Source organism: Phyllostomus hastatus, unplaced genomic scaffold (assembly GCF_019186645.2).
Source record: "Phyllostomus hastatus isolate PE091 unplaced genomic scaffold, TTU_PhHast_1.1 phas_scaffold_12, whole genome shotgun sequence".
NCBI classification, from domain to species: domain Eukaryota; kingdom Metazoa; phylum Chordata; class Mammalia; order Chiroptera; family Phyllostomidae; genus Phyllostomus; species Phyllostomus hastatus.
The window spans coordinates 14,133,621-14,154,872 of record NW_025334007.1 but is presented as its reverse complement, the minus strand read 5'-3'; the positions used below and the strand labels follow the sequence as shown (position 1 = coordinate 14,154,872).

Here is a 21,252-nt window from a genome sequence, read left to right as displayed (position 1 = left end):
CCCGTGGGCTGAATCCAGCCCATCACCTTGTTTTATCCAGCCTGGCACCTTGTTTCTACCCAGTGGCAGCACTGAGCTCCTTGCCCCTAGTTAAGGAGTAGTTATATGTATACAATCCTAAAGTTACATTCAGCCCTCTGAAGGCAACTTCGAGGCGGATGTGGCCCCTGGTGAAAATGAGTTTGACACCTCTGGATGTCAACCACCTGATGATCTTGGTGGTTTAACTCCAATCTCACTTTGGTGTTTCAGTGAAGTCTGCTTATCTTACCTCAAGTTTTATTTTTATTTCCTGTCATATCTTTTCCTTCATCTTTTGACTACAAGCACTTGTTGGTAAGGCTCAATATATATGAAAAAGAATTGTTGTCTCTTTTGAGTCTTATTCCCTCTTTTTTTTTAAAAAAAGACAGCTTAATGGTGTGTTTGGTTTTTCTAACTGCCAAATCTGATGCAATGTAATTACTTAATTAGATTAGATTACTGTTTATATGAAACTCAAATAATGATTAAATTGGAAATTTTATGGCAACAGCTCACAGGTAAAATCAGCCGAAATCAACCGGTACTTGTCTTAACTCATTCTTTGTGTATCCTACGTCCATCACCAGGAGGCCTACAAGGCCGAGCTGACAGATGAATGGCCCATTAATGGAATGCATCTAGGTCACAGTTAAACTGACATATGAAGCCAGACATGGGCAGCGGCACTTCCAAAGCTCTCTTTCCTCACTGCCATATGGCAGGAACCCAGGTGGCGGCCTCAGGTGTGCTCTCTCTCTCTGATGCTCAGTCTCCCCCGTATACAACCTACCTCCAGCTCCAGAGTTTACAGCATCTCCAAATGACGACTTTAAAACCCTTCCTAAATTGAGGTATAACATGTATACAGTTGTGGCAGCTACTCTGCATGCTCTGGTAGTCCCCTCCCACATTGAACGTGGCTGGTCTGTGACTTGAGTTAAACAATAGAATGTGTCATAAAAGGCCCTGCGCCGGTTCTGGGTCTAGCTTTAGAAGCATTTAGGTTTTCTTTTCTCTTGGAACACTTGTTTTTAAACACCTGTCAGTTTAGGCCCTGCAAGAAGCAAACACTGAAACCAAATTATATATGCAAGAGACGTATTAGGGGACATGCTAGTGGAGGGTAAAGGGAGGGAGGACAGGAGTACCCTGAGAAAGTCATCGGATTGTGTTGCTGGTCTGACACTCCCTTACTCAGCAAGTTGAATAAATCCAGGTTTGTGGGATTAAAGGGCAGCCCTGGTGGTCTCTGTACACTTTGTATTGCTATATAGAAAGTGAAGAGTGGGAGAAAAAGACAAAACAAGAATATCCCCAAATACAACTTGAAGCAAGGTTCTATTAGTGTAGACTTCTTGGAATTTGTTATAAACGGAACTGTCCATCATTCTTGGTTTGAGAACAGGCCTCCTCCTGTATTCATAGTTAATGCCAAACCATGGTTACATGGTGGAAACTGCTGGAGAAGGGGAAGTTGGAGGAAGTGTCGAGTCCCAAGTGGCTGCAGTCTCTTTCCAAACAAATCACTCCCTACTTGCCCCAAATCACGTGATGATATTTTTTGGTCCTATCTCTCTGCAGTATTCGACAATTTGATCACTGCCTCCTTCTTAAAATTCTTCTGTAGACCTTCATAATATTGTGCTTTCTGGATTATCTTTCATCCTCTCTGATAATTCCTTCTCAGTTCTAGATGGCCAGGGAGCTGAAGTGAGATAAGGAACAAGAAATGACCACTGAGTTAGTAGTTATGATGTCATCCACACTCTTAGAAAAAGCAGCACAGTGGAGGAAACAGAAGACGGATTGCAAGGGACAGGGGAAAGAGTAGTAAGTGATTGTGGGTCTCTCTTTCACAAAGCTTAGAGGTTGATATTGTTTTTGTTTATTTGGGGTTTTTGTTTGCTTGCTTTTTGGTCTCTTCTCTATTTTTAGAAATATTTTATTTATTTTTAGAGCGAGGGGAAGGGAAGGAAAAAGAGAGGGACAGAAACATCAATGTGTGGTTGCCTCTTGTGCGCCCCCCCTCTGGGGACCTGGCCTGCAACCCAGGCATGTGCCCTGACTGGGAATTGAACCAGTGCCCGTGTGGTTCAAAGGCCGGTTGTCAATCCATTGAGCCACACCATCCAGCATCTTCTCTACTTTATCACACAGTTCTTCAAGCAGTAGCTATTCCTGGAGATGCTGGGATGTAGAGATGGCAAGGACCTTCCCTGTCCTCCAGGAGCAGGTTTCTGATCATGACCAGTGACTACATACACTAGGAATCACAGAAAATGATGAGAATACCACATGAGCCTCCAAGTTACCTGGAGAGATTTGTTTTAAAAAAGTCAAGAGGGTTGAACATACTTATATAGGAAGAGAAAAGATAGACATATGTTAATCCACCAATGAATACATAAATAAGTGGAACAACACATCAGTGCCTCCCCTCCCCTCCCTCCCCTTTCCCCCTTCCCTCATCCCTTCCTTTCCTCCCTCCTCTCTAAAATCAATAAAACATAAAATAAATTAAAAAAATGGAAGTCCCTTGTTGCTGGAGCACGTTGCTAGGGAACAAAGGCGTCTATGTTGGCGGGCGAACAGGCTGGCTGCTTGGAGGGTTATCACTCCAGGGACCGAGGCAGGAACACATGTCCCTTCTCTTCTGGAGACCTCTGCTCTGTGTAGCACCGCTGCCCACTGAAGTGTCACCTTGTGTAGACTGAACAGTCCTCAGGAACTCTCAGTATTTGTTGTCTCAATGTCCTCTTGCCATAGCTGCTTCTCCACAGGCTCTGACCGATAGGCTCAGCTGAGGACTGCTTCTCAGTGACAGTTGAGATGATGGCATCCCGACACAACTGACTTCATCCTCATGCCAAAACAACTTCACTTCTAAAAACAAACTTTTTTCTTTGTCACAAGTAAGTGGATTTGAAATCATATCAAATCCATAAACGACAGTGGTATTAGGATTGCCTTGGTTTCAGAGATGGACAGGCTGAGGTTTGAGGAGGGAGAAAAAGGAAGCAAGAGAGAGGCCAGTGGGATTTTGAGGACCTAGAAATCTATGCAGAGAAAACATTCTGGAGGGCTAAACATTTATTTAGGCAGAGCCAGGGAGCCTCATGAACACAGTGGTTTGAGTCTCTTGACCCTGTCCAGGCATTGAGAAAGCCCATTTCTACTCTGTAACTCTGCACCTGTTACATTTATTTACTAGGGCATGGTTCCTTAAAATATGGTCAGACTCTGGTGGGCCTGATTCTGTCCTCTTTAAACACAAACACCACAGAAAACAGTATGGAATTTCCTCAGAAAACTAAAAATGGAACTGCCTTTTGACCTGGCAATTTCACTGCTGGGATTACACCCTAAGAATCCTGAAACATCAATTCAAAAGAATCTATGCACCCCAATGTTCATAGCAGCACAATTCACAATAGCCAAGTGCTGGAAGCAACCTAGGTGCCCATCAGTAAATGAATGGATCAAAAAACTATGGTACATTTACACAGTGGAATACTATGCAGCAGGAAGAAAGGTGCTCCTACCCTTCATGACAGCATGGATGGAACTGGGGAGCATTTATGCTAAGTGAAATAAGCCAGGCAGTAAAAGACAAATACCATATGATCTCACCTTTAACTGGAACATAATCAACAAAACAAACAAGGAAGCAAGCAAAACAGAACCAGAGACATTAGAATAAAGAACAAACTGACAGTAACCAGAGGGGAGGTGGTAGGGGATAATGGGAGGAAAAGGGGGAAGGTTTGTCAAGCAACGTGTATAAAGGACCCATGGACAAAGCCAAAGAGGGTCAGGATCAAGGGTGGGAGATACAGATGGGTGGGGTAGGGGGCAAAGGTCGGGGGAGGGGAATGGAGACAACTGTGCTTGAACAGCAATAAACACAGGAAAAAAAAAAGCAAACACAATAGGTTAGGTTTTACACAATTAGTTTTAAAAACCAATATTCCAAGGGGAAGGAGCTGGCACCATGGAAAAGGTTACAACCACATGTGAGAGAATATTCTTGGTATTGTCATATGGAGAGTGCTTGTAAGTTTTCAGATTATGGCTTTTCAAAAAGATGCCTGTTTCTCTTGTTGAGAAAAATTATTCAAAACATAAAAACAAGGCAAAAGGGTGACTGAATGTCCTTTTGATACCGTGTTGCAGCACTGTACAACAGTTCTGCCCAAGGATTATTTTATTCTCTGGACTCTGGATCTTTGATGGACATACTACTTTCTATTGATTAGGGTTTGTAATCTGTAAACTTACATGTTAACTTGTATATTTTTGTTCAACAGAGATGTCTAATAGAAATGCTCACTCCCAGGGTTATAGTTTTATTGGCCTGTAGGATAGTAATAGCTTTGTTGCTAAGTTAACAAACTTATGTCAGCATGTTTTTCCTGTTTGAATAGGTAAAAGATTTCTTTATTATAAGTGAAGTAAAATTGTTACACACATTCATTCTGTATTAGGGGATGGGTGGGGTTAGGATGAAGAGCTGGGGTCTAGCTGTTCCTCTGAAAGAACTTGCAGCCACTCTGCTTTGGGCTGCACCCTGCAGCCCACCTTCAGAGGGCCTTCTCCCTCAAGTCCCTGAACTTTTCTGGGGGGTTCCATGACATGGATTGTCCTACTTTTCATTGAACTTCTACCTCACAGGCAATTGCTGTGTCTACTTCATTATATCATATACCATTGGACCATCCACCTTCCAGCTTTTAAAGTCTTATTGTTCTATCCTATTGGCTGTCATCTTCAGAGGGCTTCTTGTTTCCTTGCAAGTCTGTGCCTTTAAAATTTTCCTTTCACCCTTTCTAGTGTTTCAAAAGGGACTATATATATATATATATGAGGTCAATTTGCCTTGTTTGAGTAAAATAGCATGTGATTCTAAAATATACCCCCAAATATAGCAGTCGTTTTTTTCTCCATTGCTTGAAGGAACTCATCGAAGGCTGAGAGAGGATCAAAAAGTCCTGTGGATTCAGTCACTTGTACCTCAGTCCGATCTTCTCTAAAAAGTCCAATATCTTATCCTGAACATTAGCAATGACAGTATTTTGGATCTCTAATGATAAGCTCAAAATATTCAGTGTTTTCAGTGCATCACTGAATTGCAGTCGGGAAGTAGCAAACACTGGTATATGCAGAAGTAGTGTTTACTGGCACAATCAGTGGCATGCTTATATGAGCATCATTTTTCTTGATAGTTAATACACTCCAGTATGGAAAAGCCATCTTGTATATGCTGCCTATTTCTTTTCACTGCATACTGAAAAAACAGGCACTGGTGGTAGCAGTTTAGTCAGAGTATTTCAACATTGAATGAAGAAGCAGGTTGCTGACATCTGGCTGTCCTGAGTAAAGAAAGGAGTGTGAAAAAGTGTCACTTTATTCATACGCTATAGCTATTGTCTCTTACCATCCCCCTCCATATCATTCATTCAATCTCTGCTTGATACAATTTCCTGGTTTTCCTTTGGAAGACCAACCCCTCTTGTATCTCAGATTCTGTGCTTTGGTGAGATTTGAATACATCCCCAGTTCCAGAGATGGATGGTGTGACTCAAGTGTGGTCAGTCAAAGCATAGCATTCCCTTGGCCAAAGAAGCTGATTCATGGATGGGCATGTGACCCAATTAGACTTAGCCAGGGAGATTTAAGTAGATGTTAGCTGGGGCTATTGGAAGAGTGGCCAGTTGGACTTCAAGCTGAGAGCGTGTGCAAGTAGAGCATCTGGGAGACTCTCTATGGAGCCTGAAAATGAAGCTAAAAGAGGAGAAGGCAGAGAGGAAAACTGGAGACAAACAGTTTGTGGTGATATTGCTGGAGTGCTTGAATGAAGTTACTTGAGACAATAAATGATCAATGGCTTAAGGCAGTTTCAACTATTTTTCTGTCACGTGTCACCAATCTGAGTCACCTAGCAAAGCCCTGCATTGCTGCATGCCTAGCTGGTGCTTCAGCAGCACTGGCTTCTACAATATTTTTACCTAAATGAAAAATTGCTGTGTAACATGGGTATTGAGAGAGAAAAGAAAGCACTGAGCACATTTCACTCATGTATGATCATTTTATATGCCAAGAACAAATTTACTGTAGCTGTGATGTGAAATATCTATTCACATAAACACCATGAGAAGTGCTTGTTTATATAGAATACCACTGATATTAGTGGACGTACAACAACATCATTTGATCGGAGAATTTTGGCAACTGGCCATTCCATTTTCCTCCTTAGCATAACATTTCCATTAACTTTGTGAGTGGTTTTACAAAGTTCTTGGCAGTAGTACAAATTGAACCTTTAGCATCCTGGAAAGCACAATTTTTAGCTTATTCTGGAAATTCTGTTGGTTTACCAGAGAGGTCATTGTGCTTTGTTTGTGAACAGTATTCAAAGGCTTCAGTGGCTTCCTGCCACCATGTGACAGTTTCGGAATAGGGAAAGCAGGGGGATCTAGAGACAAAATCTAATTTGTATATAATTATTGTATTTTTTATTCCTATTCTTTTTTGTCTGCCCATCACACTTATAGATTCTCCTGCCCAGCAATACAAAGTCAGCTGTATTTTCACACAGACTTCTTATGCACTTGTGCTCTTATGAATTTATTCTGCACTGCAGTATATAGATAACTTTTTCTTAACTGCTTTCATGCTTCAATGGACCACTGACCCAGTTTTACAAATTGGGAATATGAGGAAGTACTTTGGTTACAACAAAAATGAAAGTTAGACAAATGTAAGTAATAATGCACAGGGGACATAAAAATACATTAGCTGAGATCAAATGCCCATAGCAACTCAATGTTAGCTGAAAGAAACTGATCAATTGAGTTTTTATGGTGCATGCACAAGCTTTAGGATTGTAATGATAATTGAAGTTTCTGTGAAAAATCATAATTTATTTTACACTTCAAATTTATTGCATGTATGTGGACACAATTGTTTTATTTTTCCTCTTGAGACTCCTGAACTGTACACCCCTTCTGAGGACTCCAGGCATTACCAGTGATCTGAGGACTGCACTCAGCCAACACTTCTCAGAGGATACTTGTTGGAAGGTAACCAAGAAAGCCTTGACAGTAGGAGGGAGAGCCATTGGCATCAACAGTATGATTTACCAAAATATCAGTAGCATGGGACTTTTAAGATCTTCCCTCTTACTAACTTTCAAATATATAATGCAGTATTGTTAACTATAGTCACCATGCTGTACATTATATCCCAGAGCTTACTTATCTTATAGCTGAAAATTTATACACTCTGACCAACAACTCCCCATGTCCCCCACCCCTCAGCTCTGGCTACCACCATTCTACTCTCTGTTTCTCTGAGCTCAGTGTTTTTAGATTCCTTTTATAAGTGAACTCATAGATAGAGTATTTGTCTTTCTCTGTCTGACTTACTTTATGGATGGCCTCAACATCTCTCCATATTGTAGCATATGTCAGGATTTCCTTAATTTGTATAGCTGAATAGTATTTTATTGCATGTTTATACAACATTGTTTATATAGGTAGTGATTCATCTGCTGATGAGAATTTGGGCCAGATAATTATATTATTAAACATTTTGTTATTTTACATGTTTATACTCTATCTCATTCTTATGTAAATTAATTTGAGGGAGAATTTTCACATATTTAAAAAAAAGAAAGAAAAATAAAACAACAAAACTCACTTAGAGTTTGCCTTACTTATTTACTAAATATGTTTTGGATGTGTGGTTTGAAAGTTGCTAAAAAGAAAGTTTTAAATTAATTTCATGAAATTAAAATGGAATCAATGATTTTCTGGGTTCAGGAAATTCTTCTGTGATGAATTATAGATATAAATATTCATATATGTTTAAATGTACCTATAATAAAGAATCTTCAGGTGTCTTCTGTGTTTTAAGTCAAGTAGATCAGGGGTCCCCAGCCCCTGGACTACGGACCAGTACTGGTCAGGTCTGTGGTCTGTTAGGAACCTAGGAACCGGTTGCACAGCAGGAGGTGAGTGACAGGCAAGCTAGTGAAGCTTCATTGGCATTTATAGCCATTTCTCCATCTCTGGCATTACCACCTGAGCTCCGCCTCCTGTCAGATCAGTGGCATTAGATTCTCATAGCAGCGCAAACCCTGCTATGAACTGTGCATGTGAGGGATCTAGGCTGCACACCCCTTATGAGGAGAATCTAGTGCCTGATGATCTGAGGCAGAACTGAGGCGGTGATGCTAGTGCTGGGGAGCAGCTGCAAGTACAGATGATCATTAGCAGAGAGGTTGGACTGCACAGAGGCCGTAATAAACCAACTGCTTGCAGACTCATATCACAACCCCTATGAGTGAGTGGCAAGTAACCATTCAACTGCATCTGGTGGCAGGCTGTAAAGCCATCCCCCACTCCCGTCCAAGGAAATATAGTCTTCTATGAAACCAGTCCCCAAAAAGGCTAGGGACTGCTGAGCTACATACGTGAAAATCAAGGATGACTCAACAAAGAAATAGAGGTGATTAACAAAATGATTCATAATGAAATTTATTTTTAAGCCTGAGTCTCTTTAAATGTCAGTTATCTTTACGAAAATGTGGTTTATACAGTTTCGAAACCTATCTGAAACATACCCATTGTGTCAAGCAAGACCCCACTGAGCTATTAAAATGCTTTCCTCTGCAGGGTGGGAAAGTCAGGAAGCCCGAGAAAAGTCTGGAGACCTGCCCTCTCCACCTGGACACCCAGATCGAGCTGCCTCCTGTGGTCCTGCCCTCAGGAATCACTGGCTTCTGTTGAAGACTGATCCAGGGTAAGAAAGGGGCAGGGGGAGGCAAGATTTAAAAGGCCACCCTTTGAGAAGGCTCAGTTTCACTGCTCTCCCTGCCTAGTCTTTATGTTTGTTTTTAGGTGAAGTAGTCCAAGGTGATCATGGCATTTGCATGATGTAATGAAGCGGCCAAGACAGGCAACACCCCCAGTGTGAAGCATTGCTTGTCTGTATCAGTGTGGATTGGTATAGGCTGGGAGTTAAATTCCTAGCATGATTTAGGTATAAGAGAGGAATTAGATTTGTTGTCCTACCCGCAACACACTGTTCTTTCTGTGCTCTGACAAGGAAATAATGGAGAGGTGATAGGGACATGCTGTATAGTTTAACAACACTAAAAAATTTGAGACATAATTCACATGCCATAAAATTAACCCTTTCAAATGATGTAATTCAGTGGGGTTTAGCATATTCACAAGGTTGTACAGACATCACTACTGGTTCTAGAACATTTTCATCATGTTCCAAAAGAAACCCTGTAGCCACTGGCAGTCACTCTCCATTTTCCTCCAGTCTGTCCCCGCCCAGCCCTAGGCAACCGCTCTGTCTCTCTAGCTTTGCCTGTTGTGGTCGTTTCATAGAAATAGAATCAGATAATATGTGGTCCTTTGTGTCCAGATTATTTCACTTAGCATAATGTTTTCCATGTTGATCCATGTTGTAGCATATACCGTTACTTCAGTCTTTTTTAATATCAAGTAATATTTCATTGTACAGATAGACCACATTTTGTTTATCCATGCATCAGTTGGTGGACATTTGAGTTGTTCCACTTTATGGATAAAGGAATCATACTGCTATGAACATGTGCGTGCAACTTTTATGTGGGCATTTGTTTTCATTTCTCATTGCTGGGTCATATGGTAACTCTGTTTAATCTGTTGAGGAACTCAGACTGCTTTCCTAAGCAGCTTCACCGTCTTATATTCCCAACTGCACGGTGCGAGGGTCTGATTTTCTCTGCATCCTCACCAATACTTGTTATTATCTCTCTTTTTGATTATAGTCATCCTAGTGGGTCATGCTATATATTTGATGAACTCTCATAGACTTGCCTAAATACATATTTTAACCCAGTTGTTAACTCTGGGGACATAAAAGGCTTATAAAAGTTTTCTAATAGTGCTTTTAAATCCTCATTGTGCATCAAAGCCTTTTTCTATCAATGCGAGTACAGCACTCTGGTTCCAAAATGGAAATAATTACAGAGGTGATAAACTCTTCAGTTCTTTAATCCACTGTTGTTATTTTCATCATTACTGAGTTGGCATGTGTGGTAATATAGAAACTGTTTGCAAACACACATTTCCTCAAGAGTTTCTGAAGCTAAAAAAAGAAAAAAATCCAGCTTATTAGTGGATGCTCCTGTTCCTGGCTCCCATTTCAGTTAAGGGGTGGAGTTTTGTGAGGATAATCTGCCACATGTGAAATAAACATCCTTTTTCAAATGAACATACTCTTCCAATTTCTTTCAGTGCAAAAGGAAGGCAGGCATTGTCGGCCAGATGCGCTGAACTTTCTCATGAGGTCACATTCCTTAAAAAAAGGCTTGAGTAATTGCCAGATATGTCACTATTTTCAAAGAGAAAGGCATAACCTAATATTGTTATTTTGTTTAATATTGGTGTCTAATGTTAAGGTTTGAAAACACTTAGATGTAGGAGTCCAGGTGAGAGCTTGCACATTGGAATTAAAAAATGGGACTGCTAAAGGGTGTTCATAAAGATTGTATTTTATTTTAATATAAAATAAATAGCCCTGGCTGGTGTGGCTGCTCAGTGGATTGAGTGTCATCCTGCAAACTGAAAGGTCATGGCTTCGATTCCCAGTCAGGCCACATGCCTGGGTTGTACGCCAGGTCCCCAGTTGGGGCCTGTGCGAAAGGCAACCAATTGATGTTTTCTTTCACATGTCACTGTTTCTCTGCCTCTCTTTCTCCCTCTCTTCCCCTCTCTCTAGAAATAAAGACATAAAATGTTCAAACATAAAACTTCAAACATGAAAAATTAGATGGATAGAATTCTCCTCTTTTACCCATCACTTAGCTAAAACAGTTGTCAACATTTTACAATTCTTGTTTCAAACTAGTCCTTCCCTGCTTTTTTCTTTTGTGCCTGAGTTCTTTAATACAAAATCAAGATATTATGTCATGTTGCCTGTGGATCATACAGAATGCATCTGTATTGTTTTTCATAAACACTATGACCTTATGTCATTATCACACTTTAAAAATAAATAATATCATTTAACATCATCTAATACACAGTCCATATTCAAATTTCCCATATGGTTGACTGAGTTTGTTTTTAAGTTTTTTTTATTATGGGAAATTCAGACATATACAACATAAAAAGAATAATAAAAATGAACCCTCTCATGTATCTATCACCCACTTTCAACAATTATCAACTCTAATTTAGTTGTTTCATCTATAATCTCACATGCTCCCCCATTACAGTTTTATTTTTCTTTCAAATACATTTCTTTTTGTATTGTGGTAACATTCACCTAACATAAAATTCACCACTTCTGCCATTTAAAAGTGTACAGTTAAGTGGCATTTAGTAATTCACATTCTTTTTTTTTGAATCTCTCTCTTTTTTTAATGTTTATTTTCCTTCATAATTCTTTTTTTTAAGTGTATACTTTAAAAAAATTTTTTTAAAGATTTTATTTATTTATTTTTAGAGAGAGAAGGGAGGGAGATAGAGAGAGAGAGAAACATCAATGTGCGGTTGCTGGGGATCATGGCCTGCAACCCAGGCATGCACCCTGGCTGGGAATCGAACCTGGGACACTTTGGTTCCCAGCCCGCGCTCAATCCACTGAGCTACACCAGCCAGGTAATTCACATTCTTGTGCACTCATCACCACTACCTAATTTCAGCAGGGTTTTACCAGCCCAAAAGGAAACCCCATGCCCCTTAAGCAGCCGCTCCCCATTCCCCGCTCCTTCCAGTCCTAGTAAACACTAATTTTCTTTCAGTTTCTAGAATATGCACATTCTGGGTACTTCATATAAATGTATATCCTTTGTAACTTTGTTTTGTTTAATTTTTAAATTGTTCTTCAATTATAGTTGTCCCCATTCCCCCGCCATTACTCTCCCCTGCCCTACCCACCCCTACCTTCCACTTTCAATCCTCCCTCGCCATTGTCTTTGTCCGTGGGTCCTTTATACATGTTCCTTGACTTGACCCTTTGTCATCTTTCTCCCATTACCCCTCCCCCTGGTCACTGTCAGTTTGTTCCTTATTGCCATGTTTCTGGTTATATTTTGCTCACTTGTTTGTTTTGCTGATTAGGTTCCACTTATAGGTGAGATCATATGGTATTGGTCTTTTACCACCTGACTTATTTTACTTAGCATAATGCTCTTCAGTTCCATCCATGCTGTTGTGAAGGGTAGGAGCTCCTTTCTTCCTTCCTTCCTTCCTTCCTTCCTTCCTTCCTTCCTTCCTTCCTTCCCTCCTTCCCTCCTTCCCTCCTTCCCTCCTTCTTTCCTTCTTTTCTTTCGAGTAGTATTCCATCGTGTAAATGTACCACAGTTCTTGGATTCACTCATTTACTGATGGGCACTTAGGCTGTTTCCAGCACTTGGCTATTGTAAATTGTGCTGCTATGAACATTGGGGTGCATAGGTTCTTTTGAATTGATGAATCGGGATTCTTAGGGTATAGTCCTAGCAGTGGGATCACTGGATTGAAAGACAGTTCCATCTTTAGATTTTGAGGAAATTCCATACTGTTTTCCACAGTGGCTGCACCAGTCTGCATTCCCACCAACAGTGCACTAGGGTTCCCTTTTCTCTACAACCTTACCAGCACTTGTTTATTGATTTGTTTGTGATGGCCATTCTCACTGGTGTGAAGTGGTATCTCATTGTGGTTTTAATTTGCATCTCTCTAAGGGCTAGTGATGCTGAGCATCCTTTCATATGTCTCTGTGTTGTCTGGATGTCCTCCTTGGAGAGGTGTCTGTTTAAGTCCTTTGCCCATTTTTAAATTGAATTGTTTATCTTCCTGGTGTGGAGCAGTGTGAATTCTTTATATATTTTAGAGCTGAAACCTTTGTCCAAGGTATCATTGGCAAATATATTTTCCCATACAGCTGGTTCCCTGTTCATTTAGCTGATGTTTTCTTTAGCTGCCTAAAAGCTTTTTAATTTGATGTAATCCCACTTCTTTATTCTTTTCTTTATATCCCTTGCTCTAGGGGATATATCAGTGAAAATATTGCTGTGTTCAGGAATATCTGAAATTTTCCTGCTTATGTTCTCCTCTAGGACTTTTATGGTATCACAACTTATATTTAAGTCTTTTATCCATCTTAAGTTTATATTTGTGTAAGGTGTAAGTTGGTGGTCGTTTCATTTTTTTGCATGTAGCTGTCCAGATTTCCCAACACCATTTGTTGAAGAGGCTACTTTTACTCCATTTTATGCTACTGTCACCTTTGTCAAATATTAATTGACCATAGAGACTTGGGTTTATTTCTGGGTTCTCCATTGTGTTCCATTGGTCTCTGTGTCTGTTCTTATGCCAGTACCAGACTGTTTTGATTACACTGGCCGTAATAGAGTTTGATGTCAGATATGGTAATCCCTCCTACTTTGTTCTTCTTTCTCAAAATTGCTGCAGCTATTCAGTGTTGTTCATGGTTCCAAAGAGAATTTTTGAAATGTTTGTTGTATATTTGTGAAATATGTCACTGGTAGGGATTGCGTTGAATCTACAAAGTGCTTTGGGTAGTATGGACATTTTGATGATGTTAATTTAATTCTTCCAATCCCTGAACATGGTACATGCTTCCATTTGTGTCTTCCTTAACTTCTTTCTTCAGTGTTGTGTAGTTTTCTGAATGCAGGTCTTTAACCTCCTTGGCTAGGTTTATTCCTAGGTACTTTATTTTTCTTGTTGCTATGGCAAATGGGACTTTTTTCTATATCTCTTGTTGTTTGAAGTGAATCTGAAACACAATATAATTTCACTCATAAATACTTTACACTATATCTTTATAAGGACTCTTCCTTTATACTTAATTATAAGAGTATTATCACAGTAATTACTATCACAGAATATCTAGCCAGTGTTCAAATTTCCATTTGCATCATAAGTGCTATACATTTGTTTTAGTTTGTTTGAATGAGGACCCAAATAAGATCCACAGATTATGATTAAATGATTGCACCCAAAACCTCTTTCCATGTAAAGATTCCTTATCATTATCTTCTCTTCTTCCTCGGCATTTATTTGTTGAAAAAAATTGGCTTGGAAACAGTCCCTCTGTCTGGTTTTGGCTGCTTGTTTCTCTGTGGTGGTATCTAAAATATTCTTCTGTCTTCTGCATTTCCTGTCCATTGATAGTTCTGTCTACAGTTACACTGTCCTGTATTGTGGCCACTGGCCATATGTGGTTGTTGAGTACTTGAGATGTGACTAATGGCAAAAAGTCTCTCCTTGACTAAACTTGAGTCAACCTCCTCTGACTCTGAACCTTTCTGACTAGGTTCTGGCATTGTGCTTTGTCCTTGACCTGCTTAATTCAGTTATAGCAAGAATCCTTCCAGGTTAGTTTAGTGAAAATCTCCCAATCTTACTATCTGATCAAGTTCCTTATCCCCTATCCTCAATGTCTTCTCCTCCTCCTGGCCTACCTTCAGTTGACTTAATCCTAGAAAACTCCCTCTAGCCTTGATGTTTCATCTTAGTAATATTTCATCCACTGATCCCACTCTGCTCCTTGGCTATAAATCTCCACTTGTCCCTGTATTTGCAATTGAGCCTAATCTGTCTCCCCTACTGCAAAACCCCAGTGTAGTAGTAAGCCCCCCTGAATAAAGTCTACCTTAACCCTCTTTAACCAGTATATGACTAATTATTTTCTTTAACACTAGCTGAACTTGAGATGTGCTACAAATATAAAATATGTACCAGATTTCTAAGACTTAGCACAAAAAGGAATGCAAACTATCCCATTTATACTTTTATATTGATTTCATGTTGACATGACAATATTTTAGATATATTGGGTTAAATAAATGTTAGTAAAATTAATTTCACATATTTATATTTAGTTGCTTTTACTGTGGCCACTAGAAGATACATGATTATATACTGGCTTGCTTGGACAGTGCTGATTGAGAGACTTGATGAGATTGAGGTTTGCTTTTTTGGCAGTTGTGCTTCACAGGTAGCATTGTGTATGACTAGTCAGAAGCATGTAATGTCTGACTCTCTTTTTTGGGAAAGAGTTTACTTATTTATTTTTAGAACGAGGGGAAGGGAGGGAGAAAGAAAAGGAGAGAAACATCGATATGAGAAAGAAACACCCATTGGTTGCCTCTCAGAGGTGTCCTGACCTGGGGATGGAACCTGAAACCCAGGATGTGCCCTGACCGGGAACTGAACCTGCAACCTTTTCCTTTGCAGGGTGATACCCAACCAACTGAACCACGCCAGCCAGGGCTGTCTGACTCTCTTTGTATATTATCAGCCATTGATGATCAATGTTTGGATTTATTTATTCATTAGGGGCTGCAAAATGGTGATATTTTAATTCTGCCATTCCTATTATAATTCTATTTCATCTGCTATTTGGTTCACTGGTGGTACAGCTTGATAAGGAAGGCAAGATCAATGTTTGATTTTTTTCTCTTTATTAATTCTCAAAATTATCAGTTGGCTCACTAGCCATTGATAGACTTTAAAAATATTTAAGGGTGCTTATCAGAATGATTTACAAAGCTTACATAGAAATGAAGATGCAGGTTTGTAAGCAAATTGAATACTATCTGCTCACAAGCTGAGATAATAAATGGCTTGTAGTCTTCAAGAATGTCAGGGTCATGAGACAAAGAAAGACTAAGAAACTGCTTCAGATGAAAGGAGGGTAAAGAGAAGTGAAAAATACAACATCTGTTCTTGAACTGGATCTGGATTAAGAAAAAAAAGTTTTTTCCTCCTTTTACTCTAAAGAACATTAATGGGACAATTAGTGACAATTGAATAAAGTTTGTAGATTAGATGATAGTCACTTTCCTGATTTTGACAATTATGTACAGTGGTTATATAAGAGAATATCCTAATTTTTAGGAAATGTACACTGAAGTATTCAAGGGTAAAGGGATATTATGCCTACAACTTATTCATAGGAAAAATATATCTAGGAAGAGAGTTGGAGGGAGGGGAGATAGAGAGAGAGAAAGAAAGCAAACATGGAAACCTTTGGGTAGCCTAGGTAAAATGTATACAGGCATTCTTTGTACTAGTTTAGCTATTTTCTGTGAACCCAAAGTTACTGGAATAAGTTAATAAACTAAAATAATGCTTATGAATTTAAAAAACCCTGTCCTCATTATAAGGTTATAAATACAGGGTCTGGCCGAAGTAAAGCCTGCTTGAATGTGGTTGGTAGAGTAATAATATGGGTGTCATAATTTATAGTTTTAATTCGAACATTTTGCCTAAAATGCCATATGATGTGCATGAGTGTGGTATTGTTATGTTACAGGATTACATCCTCATGATTTGGTAATAAAAGATTTTATTAAAAAGGAGGTGTTATTTGTGCCGGACGCTGTAGATAAGCATCGATTTGAACTCAAAACCAGTGCACTTTGCAAATTTGAGATTGAGCCTGTGAAGAACAAGACAATAGTTGGGAACCAGTTTTGTGAAGAGTTATGTGGTGGTTTAAAATGTGTCCATAAATTCTTTAGTATTCCGTTCAAGAACTGGAGATCAGATCTCCTCCTCTTGAGTACGAGTGGGGCTTAGTGACTTGCTTCTAACAAATAGAATGTGGCAGAAGTGGTGTGTCTCTTCTGAGACCCCATCGTATAAAAGACAGTGTGTTTGTGGAAGCACTGTCTTGGATCACTAGTTCTGGGGGAAGTTAGCTACCTTGTCCTGAAGCTACTCAGACAGCCTTGTGAGAAGCCTACACAAGGAGGATCTGGGGCCTTTTGTCAACAGCCCTGTGAGTGTGTCATCTTGGACATCTAGTGACTAGCTGGACTCCTAGGAAAAAGAATAAAGAAATGAGTGAAAATGTAAAATAAGACATGAAGTTGAGATAAAATCACATCACGAGAGTAGGTTTAAACTAGGAGGAGATTTAGTGCCAAAGGCAAATATAAGCCTCTTACGAGAGGAGATTTTGAAAGGATACTTTGCCCTTGTGTTTCTAGTACTTCCCAGGTAATTCTGATTCCTCCTTTAATTCAGTCAATCATTTATTGAGCACCAAATGATTAAGACATTCTCCTTTTTCTCAAAATGCTATCTGGAGACATCCTTGACTGTGAAAAAAATTTTTTCATGTGATTGTCCTTACTTCTTTTGTGTCTGTGGTTCTATATTTGAGAAGCAATCTTATTATTTAAAATTTATCTCCAACTCCAGGAATTTGTGGCGGAGTGGGCAAATAACTGCAGCTTTCCTGGCGCCCAGAGATTTGCACCATGCCAAGGCTCAAGCAGGTGAAACCACAACACATCAACTTGGAGAAAGACCAGGGACGGCAACAGCCACAGCACCGGGCCCCAGAGTTTACAGATGTAGCTCCAGCAGCACCTGTGGCAGGGGACCTGGGTACTCCAATGAACTATGTAGGGACTGGTGATGACATGATTGGGGACCAAGTGCCGGCAAAGAGGCCTCGTCGGGAGGAGACTCACATCTGTGAGAAATGCTGTGGAGAGTTCTTCAGCTTCTCTGAGCTCTTAGAACATAAGAAAAATTGCCCTGAACGTCTACCTGTCTTCGTCATGAATGACAGTGAGGGACTAGTACCTTTGGAAGACTTCTCTGGGGCTGTGTTGAGCCACCAGCCACAGAGTTCAAGCAGTAAGGACAGTCACAGGGAGGATGGTAGCAGCTCAAGGGATGGGAAGGAGAAGCCAGGGGCGGAGTCTGTTCTATACTTAAAGAAGGAGAGTACTCTGCCCCCCACACCCCAAGATTCAAGCTATTTACCCAAAGGCAAAGTGACCAGCACTAATGTGACTCTTCAAGCACTGTGGGGCACCAAGGTGGCAGTGAAGCAGCAGAGCGCGGATGCACAGCCTGCCTCCCTGCCTGGTGCCAACAGGATCCCATCGGTCCTGGAGCAGATCTTCTGTCTGCAGAAGCAGCAGCTACAGCAGATCCAGCTCATTGAGCAGATCCGCATCCAGATGGACACGTGGGCCGCCAATACCGCCCACTCTGGCACAGCGGGAGCTGACAACCTTAACACCTTAGGCAACCGTGTGTCTCAGCCAGTTTCTGCAGCAGTGGCCTCGCTCAGTCAGAAAGCTGGAAGTCAAGGTTTGCCTCTGGACACCTTGAAACAAGCCAGGCTACCTCACACAAACATCCTTCCCACCACCAGCTCTGTGTCCTCAGGACTGATGCCCTCCGCCTTGAGGCCGGATGGGTCGAGGGTAGTCCCTAGCCGCCTTCCAGGTACTTTGCTACCTGAGACCTCGAGCTCTGTGCTCTTCCAGAGCCCTTTCTCCACTGCGCCATTAGATCTGTCCAAGCAAGGGAAAGAGAAGCCACCCAACGTGCTCCCGGTGGATGTCAAATCCAAAAATCTGTCTGGCTTCTGTAAGCGCGTGTGTAAGTACTGTGGCAGGGTTTTTGAGACTGATACCTCCTTGCAGATCCACCTCTGTTCCCATACTGGAAAGAAACTCTTTACGTGCTCTATCTGTGGTCACTGGTTCACCAGTGAAGGCACACTGAAGGAGCACTTTTATCAACATCTCCGGGCGAAGGAGAACGCCCAGCTACATGCTGAGTTCCACAACAGAATGGCGATGGGCAGTGGTGCTCGCTGTGTACGCTCTGTCCCTGTCCCTGTAGGTGAATCTAGTCTCTCTTTAGGCAGCAGACCTGTCTTGGTACCAGGGGCCCCCAATGTAGGGCTACCTCAGAATCTCTTTTTGGTGAGTAATCCCAAGGACCTAAAGAGTGGCCCACCAGCCCAAGACCTGCATCCTAGACCTTCTCCAGAAATTGAGGATGGATCCATATACTCTGGGGTGGGGCCGAGCCATAGTTCCCTGAGGGTTGGTGGTTTCCAAGGGAGAGGAAGACCTGAGCTGGGGTCACATACCCTGAAGTTGCAGCAGCTAGTGAAGAACGTTGACAAGGCCACTACTGACCCCAATGAATGTCTCATTTGCCACCGTGCCTTAAGCTGCCAAAGCTCCCTCAGAATGCATTATCGCACCCATGCTGAAGAGAGGCCATTCCGGTGTACGGTCTGTGACCGAGCCTTTTCTACCAAAGGCAGCCTGAAGATACACTTAGGGGTTCACCAGACTAACACCTCCGTAAAGACGCAGTATTCGTGCCCCATCTGCCAGAAGAAGTTCACCAATGCAGTCATGTTGCAGCAGCACATCCGGATGCACATGGGTGGTCAGATTCCCAACACGCCCCTCCCAGAGAATCCCAGTGACTTGGCAGGTTCTGAGCTGATGGTGGTCAGTGAGAGTGGCAGCACAAGCGCCGCCTGTCACAATGACAATGCATTCAATGACATTGAATGCATTGATGTAGATGAAGTCAGCTCCCAGGATGCCCCCAGCAGCTCCTCAAAGGTCCCTGTGCCTCTTTCCAGCATCCACTTGGCATCACCCACACTAGGGTTCACCATGGTGACCCCCAGTGATGCCCCAGGAAAGGTGAGCCCCGCTCCTGTGGTCCTGCAGCAGCAGAGCAGCAGAGGAAAGCGTTCCGTGAAAAGGGGCGGCTTGACCAACGTCTCGTCCTCAGTGATGGGAGACCCACAGTCTCAGAGCCGAAGTCCAGATGTCCGGGAGACTGCATCTTTTCAAGATAGTCAAGCAGAGAGCGTCAAGTTTAAGTCTCCTCATGCTGGTGGCAAAAGAGAGAGGTTGGAGAATAGCCTCACTGAGATGGAAGGTTGGAGCAGTCTCCCATTTGACCGAGCCCAACCAGCCCATGTCAGAGTTGAAGTTAGTGGTGCATCTGGATCCTCAGCCATGTCCCCAGGCATGACACCTTTGGTAATGGCCCAACCAGGCCAACAGGGCAAGCAATATGGCCGCACATGGTACAGGGAGAACCACTCATCAGCCAGTGCTCTTCAGATTCGTGAGCAGACACACACTAGGAAGAAGTCTTTCGTGTGTAACATATGTGGACAAGCTTTCACCACCAAAGGCAAGTTGCAGGTCCACTATATGACTCATGTTGCTAACAATAGCTCTGCACACTGTGGGAGGAAGCTGGCAATTGAGAACACCACGGATCTGTCAGGAACAGATGGAAAGAAGCTCCCTGAGATGTTTCCCCAGGAAATCATGGCCCCTTCAGTGAGCATGGGTCCTGTTATGGGGAACCAGTACACTAACATGCCCAATGATGATCTGGCCACGAAGACCAACAAGATCTCAGTGATCAAGACTGTAGGCATTTCTACTCCCTTGGCTAGCCTGGGGGCCAGGTCCCTTGTCAGTAACACCGCTGTCTCCAAGGTAGATTCACAGCGTTCCCAAGCACCAGTTCCCTCACTTACTCGGGGAAAACAAGGTAGTGGTCAGCTAAGCTAAAGGAGAGCCCATTCAGAAGGAGAAATGCAGAGTGACTGCTCTAGTACCGGACATTTTTTGAACCCATCTCCTCCTGCTTGTTTTTTTACTGACGTGCAAATGTTTACAGTTGTGACCACAACCTCAGGCAAGTCCTACAGTCACAGTGTTGGTATGCTGCTTTGCAAAATCAACAACACAAGATCATACTAAAACAAATACACTGGTGTTTTTTCTTTTTTTATTTTGAGAGGTGGGTCTTGCAAAGTAGCCTTGTTACTTGTGACAAATCTATACATAAAACCTTTGTACAAGTTGAAGAAACTCACGGAAGGATGTGTTTCTTATTAGAAGTTCACATACTAATTTTAATAAAAATTTCCTTGGTGTAACTTATGCCAAGTAATTATGAAGATCCCGCCTCCCCCGCAACCTTAGTATTGCATAAAGTCTACGAAGTTGGAACAGGCAAGTCCTGTGTATGAAAATTTTAATTTATCTACTTCATTTATTTTTAACTTTTATAGCCTTAATCTCTCTTTTAATACTTTATGACTACTGAATTGTTCCTAGTCCCTGTCTTAAACCTAAGAGTTGATGTTTATTGGCGGGAGCAGCTGGATGTTTAACATGTTTTTGCTATTTTAATCACTTTTTGTGTGTGTGTAATATTAAGCAAAATAACAAAATATTGCTGTAATGGTTTAATGAGGAGGAAGAAGGAAAGACTCTAAGTCCTGGGTGGAGGAGTCTTTCCCCCTCCATGTGGAAATGTAGATCAAGGCTGTGCTCAAAAGTTTGTCTCTTGAGTTATTGCACCTGACTTTTGTATCAAAAATTTTTTTCCCCAAGTTGTGCCT

The 21,252-nt window shown here is 41.5% G+C and overlaps 1 protein-coding gene across 1 annotated transcript; it reads left to right on the top strand.

The window, feature by feature from the left end:
- The first annotated feature begins 8,703 nt into the window (after positions 1 to 8,703).
- On the top strand, positions 8,704 to 20,413 carry LOC123829963 (sal-like protein 4). Its single transcript, XM_045855867.1, has 2 exons — positions 8,704 to 8,826; positions 17,250 to 20,413. Exon 2 carries the CDS (start codon positions 17,309 to 17,311, stop codon positions 20,411 to 20,413), a length of 3,105 nt encoding a protein of 1,034 aa, XP_045711823.1. The 5' UTR covers positions 8,704 to 8,826; positions 17,250 to 17,308.
- The last annotated feature ends 839 nt before the right edge of the window (positions 20,414 to 21,252 follow it).